Source organism: Carcharhinus amblyrhynchos, chromosome 6 (genome assembly GCF_965287045.1).
Source record: "Carcharhinus amblyrhynchos chromosome 6, sCarAmb.v2.hapA, whole genome shotgun sequence".
Taxonomy (NCBI): Eukaryota; Metazoa; Chordata; class Chondrichthyes; order Carcharhiniformes; family Carcharhinidae; genus Carcharhinus; species Carcharhinus amblyrhynchos.
The window spans coordinates 82,117,977-82,131,990 of NC_137329.1; the positions used below are offsets into that span (position 1 = coordinate 82,117,977).

General features: G+C 40.3%; 1 protein-coding gene across 1 annotated transcript; it reads left to right on the forward strand.

Moving 5' to 3' along the window:
• The first annotated feature begins 285 nt into the window (after positions 1-285).
• lmod2a (leiomodin 2 (cardiac) a) lies at positions 286-8,734 on the forward strand. Its single transcript, XM_080190790.1, has 3 exons — positions 286-1,000; positions 5,467-6,858; positions 8,158-8,734. Exons 1-3 carry the CDS (start codon positions 725-727, stop codon positions 8,182-8,184), a joined length of 1,695 nt encoding a protein of 564 aa, XP_080046916.1. The 5' UTR covers positions 286-724; the 3' UTR covers positions 8,185-8,734.
• The last annotated feature ends 5,280 nt before the right edge of the window (positions 8,735-14,014 follow it).

The following is a 14,014-nucleotide window of genomic DNA, read 5'->3' on the forward strand; positions in this document are numbered from 1 at the left end:
TTGCAATGACCTGACGATGCCAACTTCCTATTGTCTGTGCATCGACGTGGCTCACTTTTCAAAATCACTGCTGTCCATTATATTTTGTCCCTTTCGTCTCATTCATCACCCTCCCCCCCCCCCCCCGGGAGCTTTTTTTTAAAAAGATTAAAATTTAAAATAAATTTCACACTTTGCACTTCCAATTTCTAATTACGGTCTCTCTTTTTCTGGTTTTATAATTTCATTAAAGCGGACCAACCGAAACTTAAAAGTAGAAATTTAGTGTGGAAATGAGCCAAAGGAGGGTATTTTAAGGCGGTGTTATTGTTTTTCTAATGGGGTCTGTCTGTCTGGGGGTGGGGGCTCGGGGGAAGAGTCCCTTTGGAAGTTGCGAGCAACTCTCTATTTGGTCAAAGGGAATGGAGAATGTTCGTCTGCGACCCTCTCTCCCCCCCTCCCCCAACAGGGTGGCCGCTCTTTCTTTCCTCTTGTTTGAAGTGTTTGGGGGCTGACGTGTGTTACTGAAAAGGGAACATGCTTTCACACATTGTTAGAGCGGCGAGCGCATGATGATGATCTGCGCCCAGCAGCCACCCCGCTTTAAAAGTTACCTGGCAGGAAGCGGGAGACAGCATCCCGCCGCTCGGAGCAGCCCAAGTTGACCGGTTAGGGGAGCGGCTGCGTTGGATAAGTTGGAAAACTTAGCTTCCTTCACAAAGTTTTCGATTTTTCTCTTTAAAAAATGTCGCAGTTCGGTTACAGGAGAGAACTGCAGAAGTACGAGGACATCGACGAGGATGAACTCCTTGCTTCCCTGTCTTCGGACGAGCTGAAGGAGCTGGAAAAGGAGCTGGAAGACATGGAGCCGAATGAGTTCGTCCCCATTGGGCTGAGGCAGAAAGACCAGACGGATAAAACCCCCCAAGGGACCTTCAGCAGGGAGGCCTTGATGGCGTACTGGGAACACGAAACACAGAAACTGTTGGACAGTGAGAGACTTTCGGCCGAACTAAACCAGGTGAGCTCCGAATCCAGACGTTGACATGGCCACAGCATTAAATCCAGAATCCCACCGCACCAGAGGTAGCCATTAGGCCCATTGTGCCTGAGCAGAGAGCTATCAAAACTGTCCCAGTTCCCTCCCCAGAGTCATGTATATGTTCCATTCTATGGCCATCTTGCAGCGTGTTTCTCAGCAACAGGAGGCAGCTTACCATTGACCGATGGTGGCAATTTCTGGTGCTGCCAATGTCAATGAGATTTCCCATTGAATCCGCACCCTTCCCCTATCGCCGAGAAACCTGCGGCAGGGAAGATCCCACCGGCAGGAAGGGCAGGAAAATCTCATGATGTGGATATGCCGGTGTTGGACTGGGGTGAACACAGTAAAAAGTCTGACAACACCAGGTTTAAGTCCAACCGATTTATTTGATAGTAAACTCACAAGCTTTCAGGGTTTGCCCCTTCGTCAGGTGAATGTAGGGACAAACCCCGAAAGCTTGTGAGTTTACCGTCAAATAAATCGGTTGGACTTAAACCTGGTGTTGCCCGGAAAATCTCACCCAGTGTTTCAAGTCGATATGACTTCTTCAACACTCAACAGCATTTAAGCAGTGGCTTCAAAACAATAAAACACACTAAAGCACTAAAAGGATTTAATATCTTGTAGAAATTACTGCCTCGCTGACAGTGTTGCACTCCCTCAGTACTGCAATGGAGTGTCAGCCTTTATTTTGTATTCCAAGTCAGGCTTGAACCCACACTCTTCTCACTCAGCTCTTTAGAAGCGTCATAGGGATTGTAAACCTTAATTAATTTCTGTCTCCACAGATGCTGCCAGACCTGCTGAGATTTTCCAGCATTTTCAGTTTTAATCCTTCCTGTTTGTGATTGCTACCATGGCTGTTTTAGGCAGTGAATTATAGATTAATAACATCACCGTGTGAACAATGTTCTGGTCATCTTCCTTGTGGTTTACCAATTACCTTAAATCTGTGCCCTTTAGTTACTGACCCTATTCCCAGTGGAAACGCTTCTCTTTATTTATTCTAACAAGACCCTACATTCCAAATCCTTGTTATCAAATTGATATAGAATCCCAGTTAAACAATTGGATAAATTTAGACAGTGTTTGGAAAATGCACAAATTTTGCTTAAATATAAAAATAAAAGAGAGCTGTTCTTGTTTGAACTACGTGTCCATGTTATGCTGCTAGGCTGATACATTCCATGAAATTGTTTTAAAAAAATCATATCTGTGCTATCACCCTTCTCGGAGCAGGAGAACCAAATTATTCATATATACTGTGTCTTCCTTCAAAAATTTTTTTGAAAACTCGATTTTAAAATCACCTCTCTTCACTTCTCACCCATGGTTCACCATTCCTTTTTCTTACTTTTTACACTGTGGATATTTTATATAGTAAAAGTGCTATACACATTGTGTTATAGCTGTGGAAGGGATTGCTCTTCATTTCTCTCAGTGTGGAAGATCCTGTACAAATGGTGAAAGTCCCCCAAAGGAAATCTCTGCTTTAATTTCCAAAAGCTGGTGTTAGCTACCTTGAAGAATCCTATACGTCACTGCAGGAAACATGTTCTGTTAATAAAGAACAGCAGACTAACAGTCCAAAGGTGTATGGGTTAGGTCAACTGGCCAAGCTAAATTGCCCTTTAGTGTCAGGGAGATTAACAGGGTTAATGCATGGGATTACGGGGATAGGGTCTGGGTGGGATTGTTGATGGTGCAGGCTCGATGAGCCAATGTGCCTCTTTGTGTACTGTGGGGATGCTATAATTCCAACTTGTTTCTAATTTATGCAGAAAAAAATGAGAAATCTGGTGGACAAATCTTTGAGATCCTCACGTGAAAGTGCAGGGCACAGGGCTTTGAATTTGATCATGTGTTTCATGGTTGAGGATAAGATATTTACTTGCGTTGTGCACCTCAAAATGCGTTGCTGATTAATGTGCAAATACGAACCTGTATAATTATCACTATTGTCAAATTTTAATTTATAATTGATGAGGTTGCTTACATGAAGGCAACATAAAATATGAATAATAATAGGTTAAATCTTTCAACTTGATACATGTCCTTTTGGGAGTAATCTGTAATTACTATTGCTAATTGTTACTCCATATACACTTACCACATTTTTGCCACACACCATTGATAGGGTTGAGCGTAATTGGATGTACTTCTATGTAAGCCTAGTTATAAATGATACCAAACTTGACTGTTGTTCTATTTATATGTAGAATGACTGAAGCCAGAAATTTAATACACGCATATAATAACACAAAAGAACATTGGATTAGCTGTACCTTTTGCATATCGTAATGCTTATCTACCTTCCAGTCTTCTAAGTGGCAAAAAGAATTGAAAAGGAATTAGACTAATTTAGGGAAAAAAATGCTAACTTCTCTCACAACCTGAAAAATCAAAAAAATTCCAGAAGCCCACAATAACTGGAAGACACATACAACAGTATCCAGTAACCATCTTTATGTGGCTTCAGTCAGGACTTCAGCCTACTCCTTTATGAATGCTTATTTCCACTCACTGGACATGCTAGTTTACTGGTTCTATAGTTGCAACTCAAAGTCATGTTGGGATTTCCTGATAACCCTTTTATACCAAAGTACTCATCTAATCTATCTCTTCTAGTATTTTGCCCAAAACTGAAATCAAACCTATGAGTCTGAATAATTGTCCCTGTCAGTTTTTGCTACCGTACTGTCCTTCCTCAAATTGTAGTCTTCAATAAATGGTTCAAGATATTATCAAGGAGTTTGAAGAGCACATCAGCCATTTCTTTGAGCACCCTTGGTTGAATGCTGTCAGGGTTAGCAGCCCAAGCTGTTTTAAGATCCCTTCATCTATCGAAGACAATATCTGAAAGTGTTTGGGCACTATCAATTTTAATAGCAATCTTACATTATTATTGGCAACTCAGAATCCATCTTCAGTAGTGAAGACTTATACAAAGCAGTCATTTAAACCTCTGTCATATATTGGGAGTCCATCCAAATCTGTTTTGAAGAATCCTTCAAAGGCCTGGTGCAGTCCATAATATTCTTCTGACCATAAATACCATTGGAAATGTAGTTTCTATTATTACCACAGCTAAACACTATCTCCTTCTCCAATAGTTCATAATCTAGAATTATGACAGAATAGGGAAAAGTTAGAAATAGAGAATTTATAAGTTTATACCAATGGGAGAAAACTGACGTTAATTTTAAATTACAATCAATAGACTGGCTGATTTGCTTTGATTTAATTTATTATTGCCACATTTATTGGGATACAGTAAAAAATATTGTTCCTGCGCTATATAGTCAAAACTTACTGTTCATAGATTACATAGGACAGAAGAAAAGGAGAGGAGGATAGTGTTATAGTCACAGCTAGGATGTAGAGAAAGATCAGCTTCATAAATGGTAGGACCACTCAAAAGTCTGATAGCAGCAGGGAAGAAGCTGTTCTTGAATTAGTTAGTACATAATCTCAGACTTTTGTAACTTTTTCCCAACAGAAGAAAGTGGAAGAGAGTATGTCCGGGGTGTGTGGGGTCCTTGATGATGCTGGCTGCTTTTCCCAGTCAGCCGAAATTGTAGACTAAGTCAATGAGTGGAAGGCTGGTTTGCATGATGGACTGAAGCAATGTGTATAATGTGGATAGAAGTGAGATTATCCACTTTGGTAGCAATAATAGGAAGCCAGATTATTACTTGAACGGGTGTAAATTGAAAAAGGTGGATACTCAGCGACACCTTGGTCTTGTGCATCAGTCGCTGAAAGTAAGCGTGTACATACGGCAGGCAGTAGAGAAGGCAAATGGTATGATGGCCTTCATAGCGAGAGGATTTGAGTATAGGGATAGGGATGTTTTACTTCTGCCGAATAGGGTGTTGGTGAGGCCACACCTAGAGTATTGTGTGCAGTTTTGGCATCTTATCTGAGGGAGGATGTCCCTTCTATAGAGGGAGTACAGGTTTACCAGGCAGATTCCTGGGATGGCAGGCCTGCCATATGAGGAGAGACTAAATATATTCACTGGAGCTTCAAAGAGTGAGGGGGGTCTCATAGTAGAGTAGATTCTGAAAGAATGATCTGATGGCGGAGAAGTCCAGACTAGGTGTTATAGTTTGAGGCTAAGGGTGAAGTAAACCTTTTAGTACTTAGGTGAGGAGAAATTTGTTAACCCAGAAGGTAGTGAATGTTTGGAAGTCACTACCACAGAAGGTAGTTGAGGCCAAAATGTTGTTTAATTTCAAGAAGAAATTAGATATAGGTGTACACACTAAAGGGATCAAGGGGTATGGGGAGATGAGAGAATCAGGATGTTAAATTCGGTGATCACCCATAATCAAAATGAATGGCAGAGCGGGCTCAAAGGGCCAAATGGTCTATTCCTGCTTCTAGTTTCTATGTTTCATGTTTTATTTACCATACTTATCATTCAATGTTAATTTCAGTCACAAATCACTGAAGCTAGGAAAGAAAATGCTGAAGATGACTATGAAACAGAAAGTGAAGAAGACCAATCAGAGAATGAAGTAGACATAGAAGAATGTATATCTGAAGGAACTGAAGATGAAGATGACATTGTAACAGAAGACGAAGAGGAGGCTGAGCAAGAGAATGCACAAGAGGAAGATCAAAGAACTTTAGGCACCAGGGCAATTGGCAATAATGGACAGAATGGATCACACTCATGTAATGGGCACGTTGATGACCAGCCAAACCTGAACAATGTTGTGCAGAACAACAAAGAGAAACCAACAGAGGATGACCCAAATCTCAAAGCTACTACCAGCTCACCCAGTGGAAACTCAGCTTTTATTGAAGATGTTCTAGACAGCATTAAGAATAACGATTCTGAAAAAACAGAAATCAATCTGAACAACATTGAGAACATAAGTATTGCAACATTCACACTCATTGCAGAAGCTCTGAAATGTAATACGGTTGTTAAAAGTTTGAGTTTGGCTAACACTCATGCTGATGACCATGTGGCATGTGCACTAGCTGACATGTTGCAAGTTAATCGAAGCATCACTAACCTTAATGTTGATTCAAACTATATCACAGGCAAAGGAATCTTGGCCATCATAAAAGCCATACAGTACAATGGTATATTAACAGAACTCAGATTCCACAATCAAAGACATATATGTGGAGGGCAAGTTGAAATGGAAATAGCTAAACTTCTTAAAGAAAACACGACACTGATGAAATTAGGCTACCATTTTGAATTGCCAGGACCACGGATGGCGATGACAAGTATCCTAACCAGGAACCTGGACAAACTAAGGCAAAAACGCCTCCAGGAACAAAAACAGCAGCAGGAAATGGACAAACTGCTTGGCATTGTGGAGCCAACGAACCGAAGGACATTTGCTTTGCAGAAGAATTCACCACGGTCCTCCCCATGTGCCTCTCCAAAGAACTCACCCTGGTCATCTCCTAAAGTGGTCAAAAAAACAAATTCTCAGAAATCTGCCATTCCTCCTCCGCCACCCCCTCCACCTCTTCCAAAGAAACTTGTGCTTCCTGAGCCACCTCCTCCTCCTCCACTGCCAATACAGCCAACCCCCAGCAGAAACATAGCAGAGGCCATTAAACTTCAACAACAGTCCAAGACAAACTTGCAGAATATCCACCAAAATACCAAAGTCAAGAAAACCAAAAGCAAAAACAAGAAACTAAACAAAGAAAATCATATTTTGAAGGAGCTCAAAAACTCATTAAGACCAACTTCAGACCAAAGATCAGAGAATGGATCAAGACCAGCAACTCCTCAAAGGACATTCCATGATGAACTTATGTCAGCTATCCGGTCAAGCAGTATAAAACAGCTAAGACAAGTAAGTTATAACAAGTCAGAAAATAAAAAATGTCCAGAGAAAATTCACCTTACAGATTTATAGAATTGAATTGTTGTGCATGCACAGTTGAAAGTGCTGTACTTCAGTATGATATCAAAGAATTTGTTACGCAATCTGATTCTTCTAGCATCTCTGTACAGGGATTTTTAAACATTTTTATTACAGTAATGATTAAGATTTTTAAGAACGCCTATCATATCACAATAGATCATTTAAAATTATTTAAATTTACTGTAACAAGTAATTGTTGATCAAGTTAGGAAAGATGGTGGCCTGGTAGTAAATTCGCTGGACTATTAATTTAGAAACTTGGCTAATATTTTGGAGACCGGGGTTCGAATCCCACCATGGTAGATGATGGAATTTGAATTCAATAAAAAAAATCTAGAATTAAGACTCTGCTGATGACCATGAAATCATTGTCAATTGTCAGAAAACCCATCTACTTCACTAATGTCCTTTTAGGGAAGAAAATCTGCCTGGCCTGGTCTACTGTGACTCCAGAGCCACAACAATGTCATTGACTCTCAGCTGCCCCCTGAAATGGCCTAGCAAGCCATTAAGTTTAAGGACAATAAATGCTGGCCAGCCAGTGACACCCATGTTTCACAAATGAATATAAAGAAGTATGAAAATAAAAGGGGGTTATTTGCTTGTCTAAATATCATTGCCCTGCATTAATTTATTTAACCAAATCATTGTTTCTAAATTCCACAGTCAGTTAACATTGTGCTTTACACAAATAATTAAAATGAGCCTTTGCATGCTTATGCCAGCTGAACAAGGCTATGATGTTATTTGTAGCTGTGGGCAAGTCATTGCTAAATTGACGTGTAAATGACTTCAGTTCTGTGCTCAGCCAGCACAACATTAATTTCTAAAGAAACCCGTTTAATATGTATTTTTACGAAATAGGGTTGCATCCAACCAGAGAGGCATGCAATTAATTCAAAACTCAGTAGGGGGTTCCAAAACTCAGTAGGGGGTTGCACTTTGCCATGCTAGTAATGAACATATTAATGCATTTATGTGAAATACTTTGATCCACTGTTGCACAAACAATGTGCGTTAGCCCCAGCCTCAGAAAAACATTGCACCACTGCACCAACAGGAACTTTCTGTTTCCCACATCAACAACCCAAGGTCATTCACAAAGAAACATCCAAAACAAAATTCATTTTAACTGCACCATAATAATAAATGCATATTGTGTGAAGTAACATAAATGTAATCATCTATATTTTGCTAAGAATAGTAATGATGCATATTATTTTATAGGTCGAAGTTCCAGAATGTCTTCGATGAAAGTATCATTTGTTTCTTTTGTCGAGAAGGATTGATAAAAATCTATTTAAAGGTGGACCCTGCAAACGGGAACGGCTGCTGTCGTTAAATAAATGCCTACTCTGATCCGCTCAGAAGCTCAGTAACATATAATATGCACTTTCAAATGTGCAAGTGCTGAGTATTCTGACGTATGAAATGAACATTTGAGTTCTTTCTTTAGCGTTAGTCAATGGATGCAAAGCGTCTTAATGAATGAATGACTATTATAGAGTAATTATATTTATATGTAAATATGTAAACAGAATAATTTTCTATTTAAGTAGACAATTTTCATATACTGTTAAGTGGTAGATGAAGGAAAATGTTTGGCAGTTGCTTTAAAGAATTAAATGTAAGCTGCTTCAGTAACTTTCAGATATTAAAACTTTACGTGCTGTTGTAAAAGCAGTTCCACTTATGCTGCCTATAGAAAGATCTTGTGATAAACATGGAAAACGTAATTTAAAATTCATTTTCTTGCTTTTGTTAAATACCAGGCAATAATAAAGCTGTATCAAAGCGACAGAAATACCTGGTATTGCAAGACTTGTCCTTTTGTCGCACTACAGATGTTGGTGCAGGCAGTGGTTTGACCGAAAACCCCACCAACCCTCGGGTACCTCATCTAAAGGGCTTTTCTAGGCATGAGCGCCTAAGCGGTAAATGACGTAGTTTGTCCAACAATTCAGAAGAGAACAAAGTCCAGCATAACACCATTTTGGTCAAAACCCATTTTGTTACTCCAGAAAGAATTGCCGCAGAACCACTCTTGTGTGATTTAATATCATTTGGAAGTAACTAGCCTGTGGCAGTGCAATGGTTTAACAAGTCCGGCCATCAGGAGCCGACACCCTTTCTCACATTGCCCATTTATCCAGTTATTTGGATGGAGGCCGGGGACAGTCACACATTTTAAAGGAATGAATATAATTTTAAAATGGAACAATAACTGACTTTAGTCCTGCTTCATTGCATGCATTTCAAATTTTAAAACAAAAGCTGTCATCTGTCTAGAATTATACTCTCAACCGGCCATTTGACTGCAGTCATTGTGGGTTATTGACTATTTGCCACTAACATTATGAATAAAATTTAAAACCAACATGTATGGTTCTTGTTAACTACAGAAGCATTTCAGCATATCTTCTGGCTGAGTCAGTGCCTTGCTCAGGTCTAGGCTGTTGTGAACTTCTTACTCTATCTGCTCTATTGTTAGGCCTCTCTGAGTAGTAAAACTGCAACATTTAATGGAGACACTGGTAGAATAATGCTATAAAATGTTCTCGACTTGTCTAAGCAATTGAAGTTCTAATTTCAGATGTGTACACAATGTATTGGATAATAATTCTGGTGAATGCATGGGACTCATTGGATGGAATTTTCCAAAAAATGACTTAAGTGTCAGTTTGGACAAGAAAATGGTCCCAGCATGAATCGGATCAAGATCTTCCTGAACTTAGTCATTTTTTGCGACCTTTGCACTGGTTACATAAGAACATGAGAGAAAGGAGCAGGAGTAGGCCATCTAGCCCTTCGAGCCTGCCCCGCCATTCAGTAAGATCATGGCTGATCTGAAGTGTCACAGTTCCACTTTCCCGCTTTCTCCCTATAACCCTTAATTCCCTTGGTTGTCAAAAACCTATCTACCGGTGACTTAAATATATTTAGCAAGGTAGCCTCCACCACTTCAACGGGCAGAGAATTCCAGAGATTCACCACCCTTTGAGTGAAGAAGTTCCTCCTCAACTCCGTTCTAAACTGCCCCCCCCTTATCTTGAGGCTGTGCCCTCTAGCCCTGCTGTCCTTTCTGAGCGGGAAGGATCTCTCTACCTCTACCATATCCATCCCTTTCATTATCTTATATGTCTCTAAAATATCCCTCCTCATCCTTCTAAACTCCAACGAGTACAGACCAGTCTATTTAGTCTCTCTTCATAGTCCAACCCCCTCATCTCCAGTATCAGCCTAGTGAACCTCCTCTGCACTCCCTCCAAGGCCAAAATATCCTTGCGCAAGTGTGGCAACCAAAACTGCACACAGTACTCCAGCTGTGGCCTTACCAATGCCCTGTACAGTTGCAGCAAGACCTCCCTGCTTTTATATTCTATCCCCCTCGCTATAAAGGCCAGCATCCCATTCGCCTTCTTGATCACCTGCTGCACCTGCAGACTGGGTTTTTGCGACTCACGCACAAGGACCCCCAGGTTCCTCTGCACCGTAGCATGCATGGCTTATGGAGGGTGGGGCCTTGACACGCCACAAGCCTGTCTACACAGAGATCGAGGTGCCCATTTTAAAGGGCACCCCGGTCTCAAAATGAAATTGAAGACCCTCTCATTGAGGGCATGTTTTCTCTCTGCCAATGTAGATCACTATCACTGGGGCCTTCTCAATTCAGGCTCCACTCCCTTGGCACTGCTTCTGGCATGCAACTTGGCATATCTCAGTATGCCCCTGACCACCCAGGGGCTTCAGTGGCCTCCAAGCTCCCATGCATGGCTATCATGCCTGGTCTTAATTTGTGGAGACCAGTAGTGATTTGTGCCCGAGAGTTGGAGAATACTGGGAGCATGTCTAAATGAATATTTATTTAGATAGCCTTTAAAGTGTATGACTTTCTCCAGCCTCCCATTCAGTAACTGAATAAATAGGCAATGTGAATATTTATGCTAATCTGGTTCCTGCCCTCACGATCTGCCCCTGAGCGATCAGATCAGATAATCACCCCCAATGTATCTATTATCTGCTGCTATATATCCCAATGGTATTACTTGTGAGTGCTGCCTTCCTCTTCAAATAGGAAGATTGCCTTATGTTAATGGCATCATATTTCCTGCCTGGGAAGCAGGAATTGTCCAATACGAGTATGGTATGGTAATTCATCTTTTCTTAGAAACCTGTGCGGGTGACACAATACTGCCACTGACATTGTAGTAAAATGGAACTAGAACTAAAAATGGGTACTTGAGTCTTTAAATACTGCTTGCATAAGTAAGAACTGGTGCAATCAATCTTACTTTACATTATTCACCTCTCTCCCTCCCCCAACTAACACAGAAAGAGGCGACTCACGGTTGGAATTCTCATGCACAGAAGTTTATTTGCTGTAATTATAAATTTAAAAGGCAAAACTTTTGAAAAATAAGCATTACGTCAACCAACTGTGACAAACACAAAATTCAAATCCATTTTTAAATATTTGATTTAAATGAGATACTAGTGGTCGAGCAACTCACATCCTCAAGACAGAAGATCCCTGATCCTGCTCATCAATAATATCAACTCATTATCCGTGAAGAAATCAGGGAATTGTGTTTGCGCTCATTTTGACAGTATTATCATTCATTTTTATATTGAGAAGAAGCTGCAACCAACTGGGAGAAAAGCAATTTAGGCCAGTGTTAAAGGCTGACACATGGTACACAGCTGATGGAGTTCTAATTAAGGTGATTGCTGCCTGATTTTCTGGTTCCTTATCAGGCTTTCCATTCTAGTACCTCCCTGTGTTAATATTCTATCCCATTGTGTTGCACTGGTCCATTGGTTAAAGACTATGGACAATTTGAGATTTCTCTTTCTCAATACTTTTATATTGTACCTTAATCTTTTCATTCATATGAATTTGTGTGGATTTTCCACAAATCAGAGGTGACTCACTGCATTACATTCCACTTTAATTTGGTGAGGTGTTTCTTTTGATATCACGAAAATGATAGCTTTGAGTAGACTCCAGTAATTTAAATATCTGAGTGAACATGAGCAGACTGGCTTTCACTTACCACATCAAATTATACATGAGGTTTGAGTCAACAGTGTTGTGCATGTCAGTGGAAAGCCAGGCCAGTTTTGATAGGGCCTGTAACACATTTACGTAGCTCTTTTGTTTTAAGACCATCAAGTATTCCTCACAAAGTAAGATACATTGCGAGAGCTTTCATTTGAATTTTGTGTAATACTTTGTCTTAAAATTGTATGTAAAAATACATCTGAGGTGTCAAAGGGAAGACATGTTCCTTTATTGGAGTAGTCTGTGTTGGAGGATATTTAAACCTACAGTTGGCAGTTTTGTAGCCAGGCTCTGTTGATTTCACAACCAACACCCACATCTGACTTCATTTACAGCTTCATAAATCATATTCAGTCTGCCAACCTCACCTAGTATAGGATAGTTACATGCCGCCTCTCCCTTGAACCCATACATGACTTAGCCCACACAAATTATATCAAATAAAATTCTGCTAAATATATTGTCAAAATAAATGCAAAGGATTTGTTATGTTTTGGGACTGAGGCTGGAATTTTCAAGCCATGTGCACTAGTGGGATCTTCCAGTCCTGCCAATGGCGTACCCCCACCATGGGTTTTGCAGTGGCAAAAGGTGCATTCAACGAGAAACCACATCGACAATGGTGGGACCAGAAGATCCCGCTGCCAGCCAATGGTGCGCTGCATCCACCACCAGGAAACACATGGCAGGTTGTGTGCAAAATCCCATCCCTTGTCTTCAATGCAGGGTAAGAGGGATAAAAGAAGGGAATCATGTGACCTGCTTTGAATTTTGCTGGCAACAATTCTGGCTTGGTTGTTAATTGTTAAGGAGGGGTGGGGAGCCGGGGGGGTGCAGAAAGTTTTATTGGGAATAAGATGTGACATATTCACACCTGTAAACAATGACCTGTGCAGCTGTGCTGATTGTGGATAGGCTGTTAGTCAGGTTTTGTAAGTGGTTTTACTTTTAACCGTGCATTAAATTCAAAGATGGAATGAAGTTTGGGGTCTTGAGGATAGCCAATTAGTTAAACACCCATGTGATTCACGTCACCATGGAGCTGGGCTTTGAGAGGGGAAATGTCCATAAGAAACCATTGTGGGATAAGGTGGCAAGTTTTCCTGAAATATCACTGGACCTCACAGAAGTATTCAATAATCTGAGAGAGAAAGCAGGGAGACAGAGACAACGAGTCTTTATTGTTCAGCCCACAGGATATTGAAGAAATTGGATTCATGAAGATTTATAGGAAACTGGAAGGTTCACCTACCTTTGGCTAGAGGGAGGACTCTCCAACTTGTATCTCATTATGAGAGACATTTCAGGGAGCAGAAGTTATCTGGGTGTAAAAGGAAAAAAGGAAGCAAGCTAATGGGAGCTGAGAATAGATTTAGACAGGCCTCTGGAAAATGAAATGCCCACTTGAGTAAAATGGACTTGAGTGGCAGGTTGCTTTTAGTTGTTGTTAAAATTAAAAGAGTAATCTTTTCTGTAGTTTATACTTAGTTGCCTACTGGAATAAAGTTTAGGCAATGTTGCTTTTAGTTTGTTTGTTACAGTAATAGCCTTAAGACTTGAAATCTTGTTTGATCTTTACAGTCATTCACTGGAAGTTCAAATTTATTTTAAAATTATCAGCCTCTAAGGGGACTGTAACACATTAGGTCACTGATACTTTATTTGTCAATGCTAGTCGATTTCAGCAAGAGAGGGTTCAGTGTTTTTTTTCAGGGTAGGTACATTCCCACAAGTGTAGGGTTTAATTGATGGAACTCATATGTCCAAATGAGATCTTTTCAACAAAACCTCTGATGAACCAGAGCAGGGTTTCTTTAATGAATGCACATGTATGCACATTGTGCAGTTAGTTATCAGACATCCTGGAAGGTCCTAAATCTTCCACTATGGTCAGTCTCCATTATTTTATCTTTTTATTTCTAATATCTGCATATCCCCTGTAAAGTACATTGCAACAGTTTCTATGCTAATAGCACAGCTGTCTGAAGGTAGCAAGAAAGGCAAAGCCTTTAAATCTGTTGA

Coding starts and splice junctions, on each gene's coding strand:
- lmod2a (XM_080190790.1), top strand. CDS start 725: ATGTCGCAGTTCGGTTACAGGAGAGAACTGCAGAAGTACGAGGACATC. Junction 1,001..5,466: donor TTTCGGCCGAACTAAACCAG/GTGAGCTCCGAA, acceptor TGTTAATTTCAG/TCACAAATCACTGAAGCTAG. Junction 6,859..8,157: donor GTATAAAACAGCTAAGACAA/GTAAGTTATAAC, acceptor ATTATTTTATAG/GTCGAAGTTCCAGAATGTCT.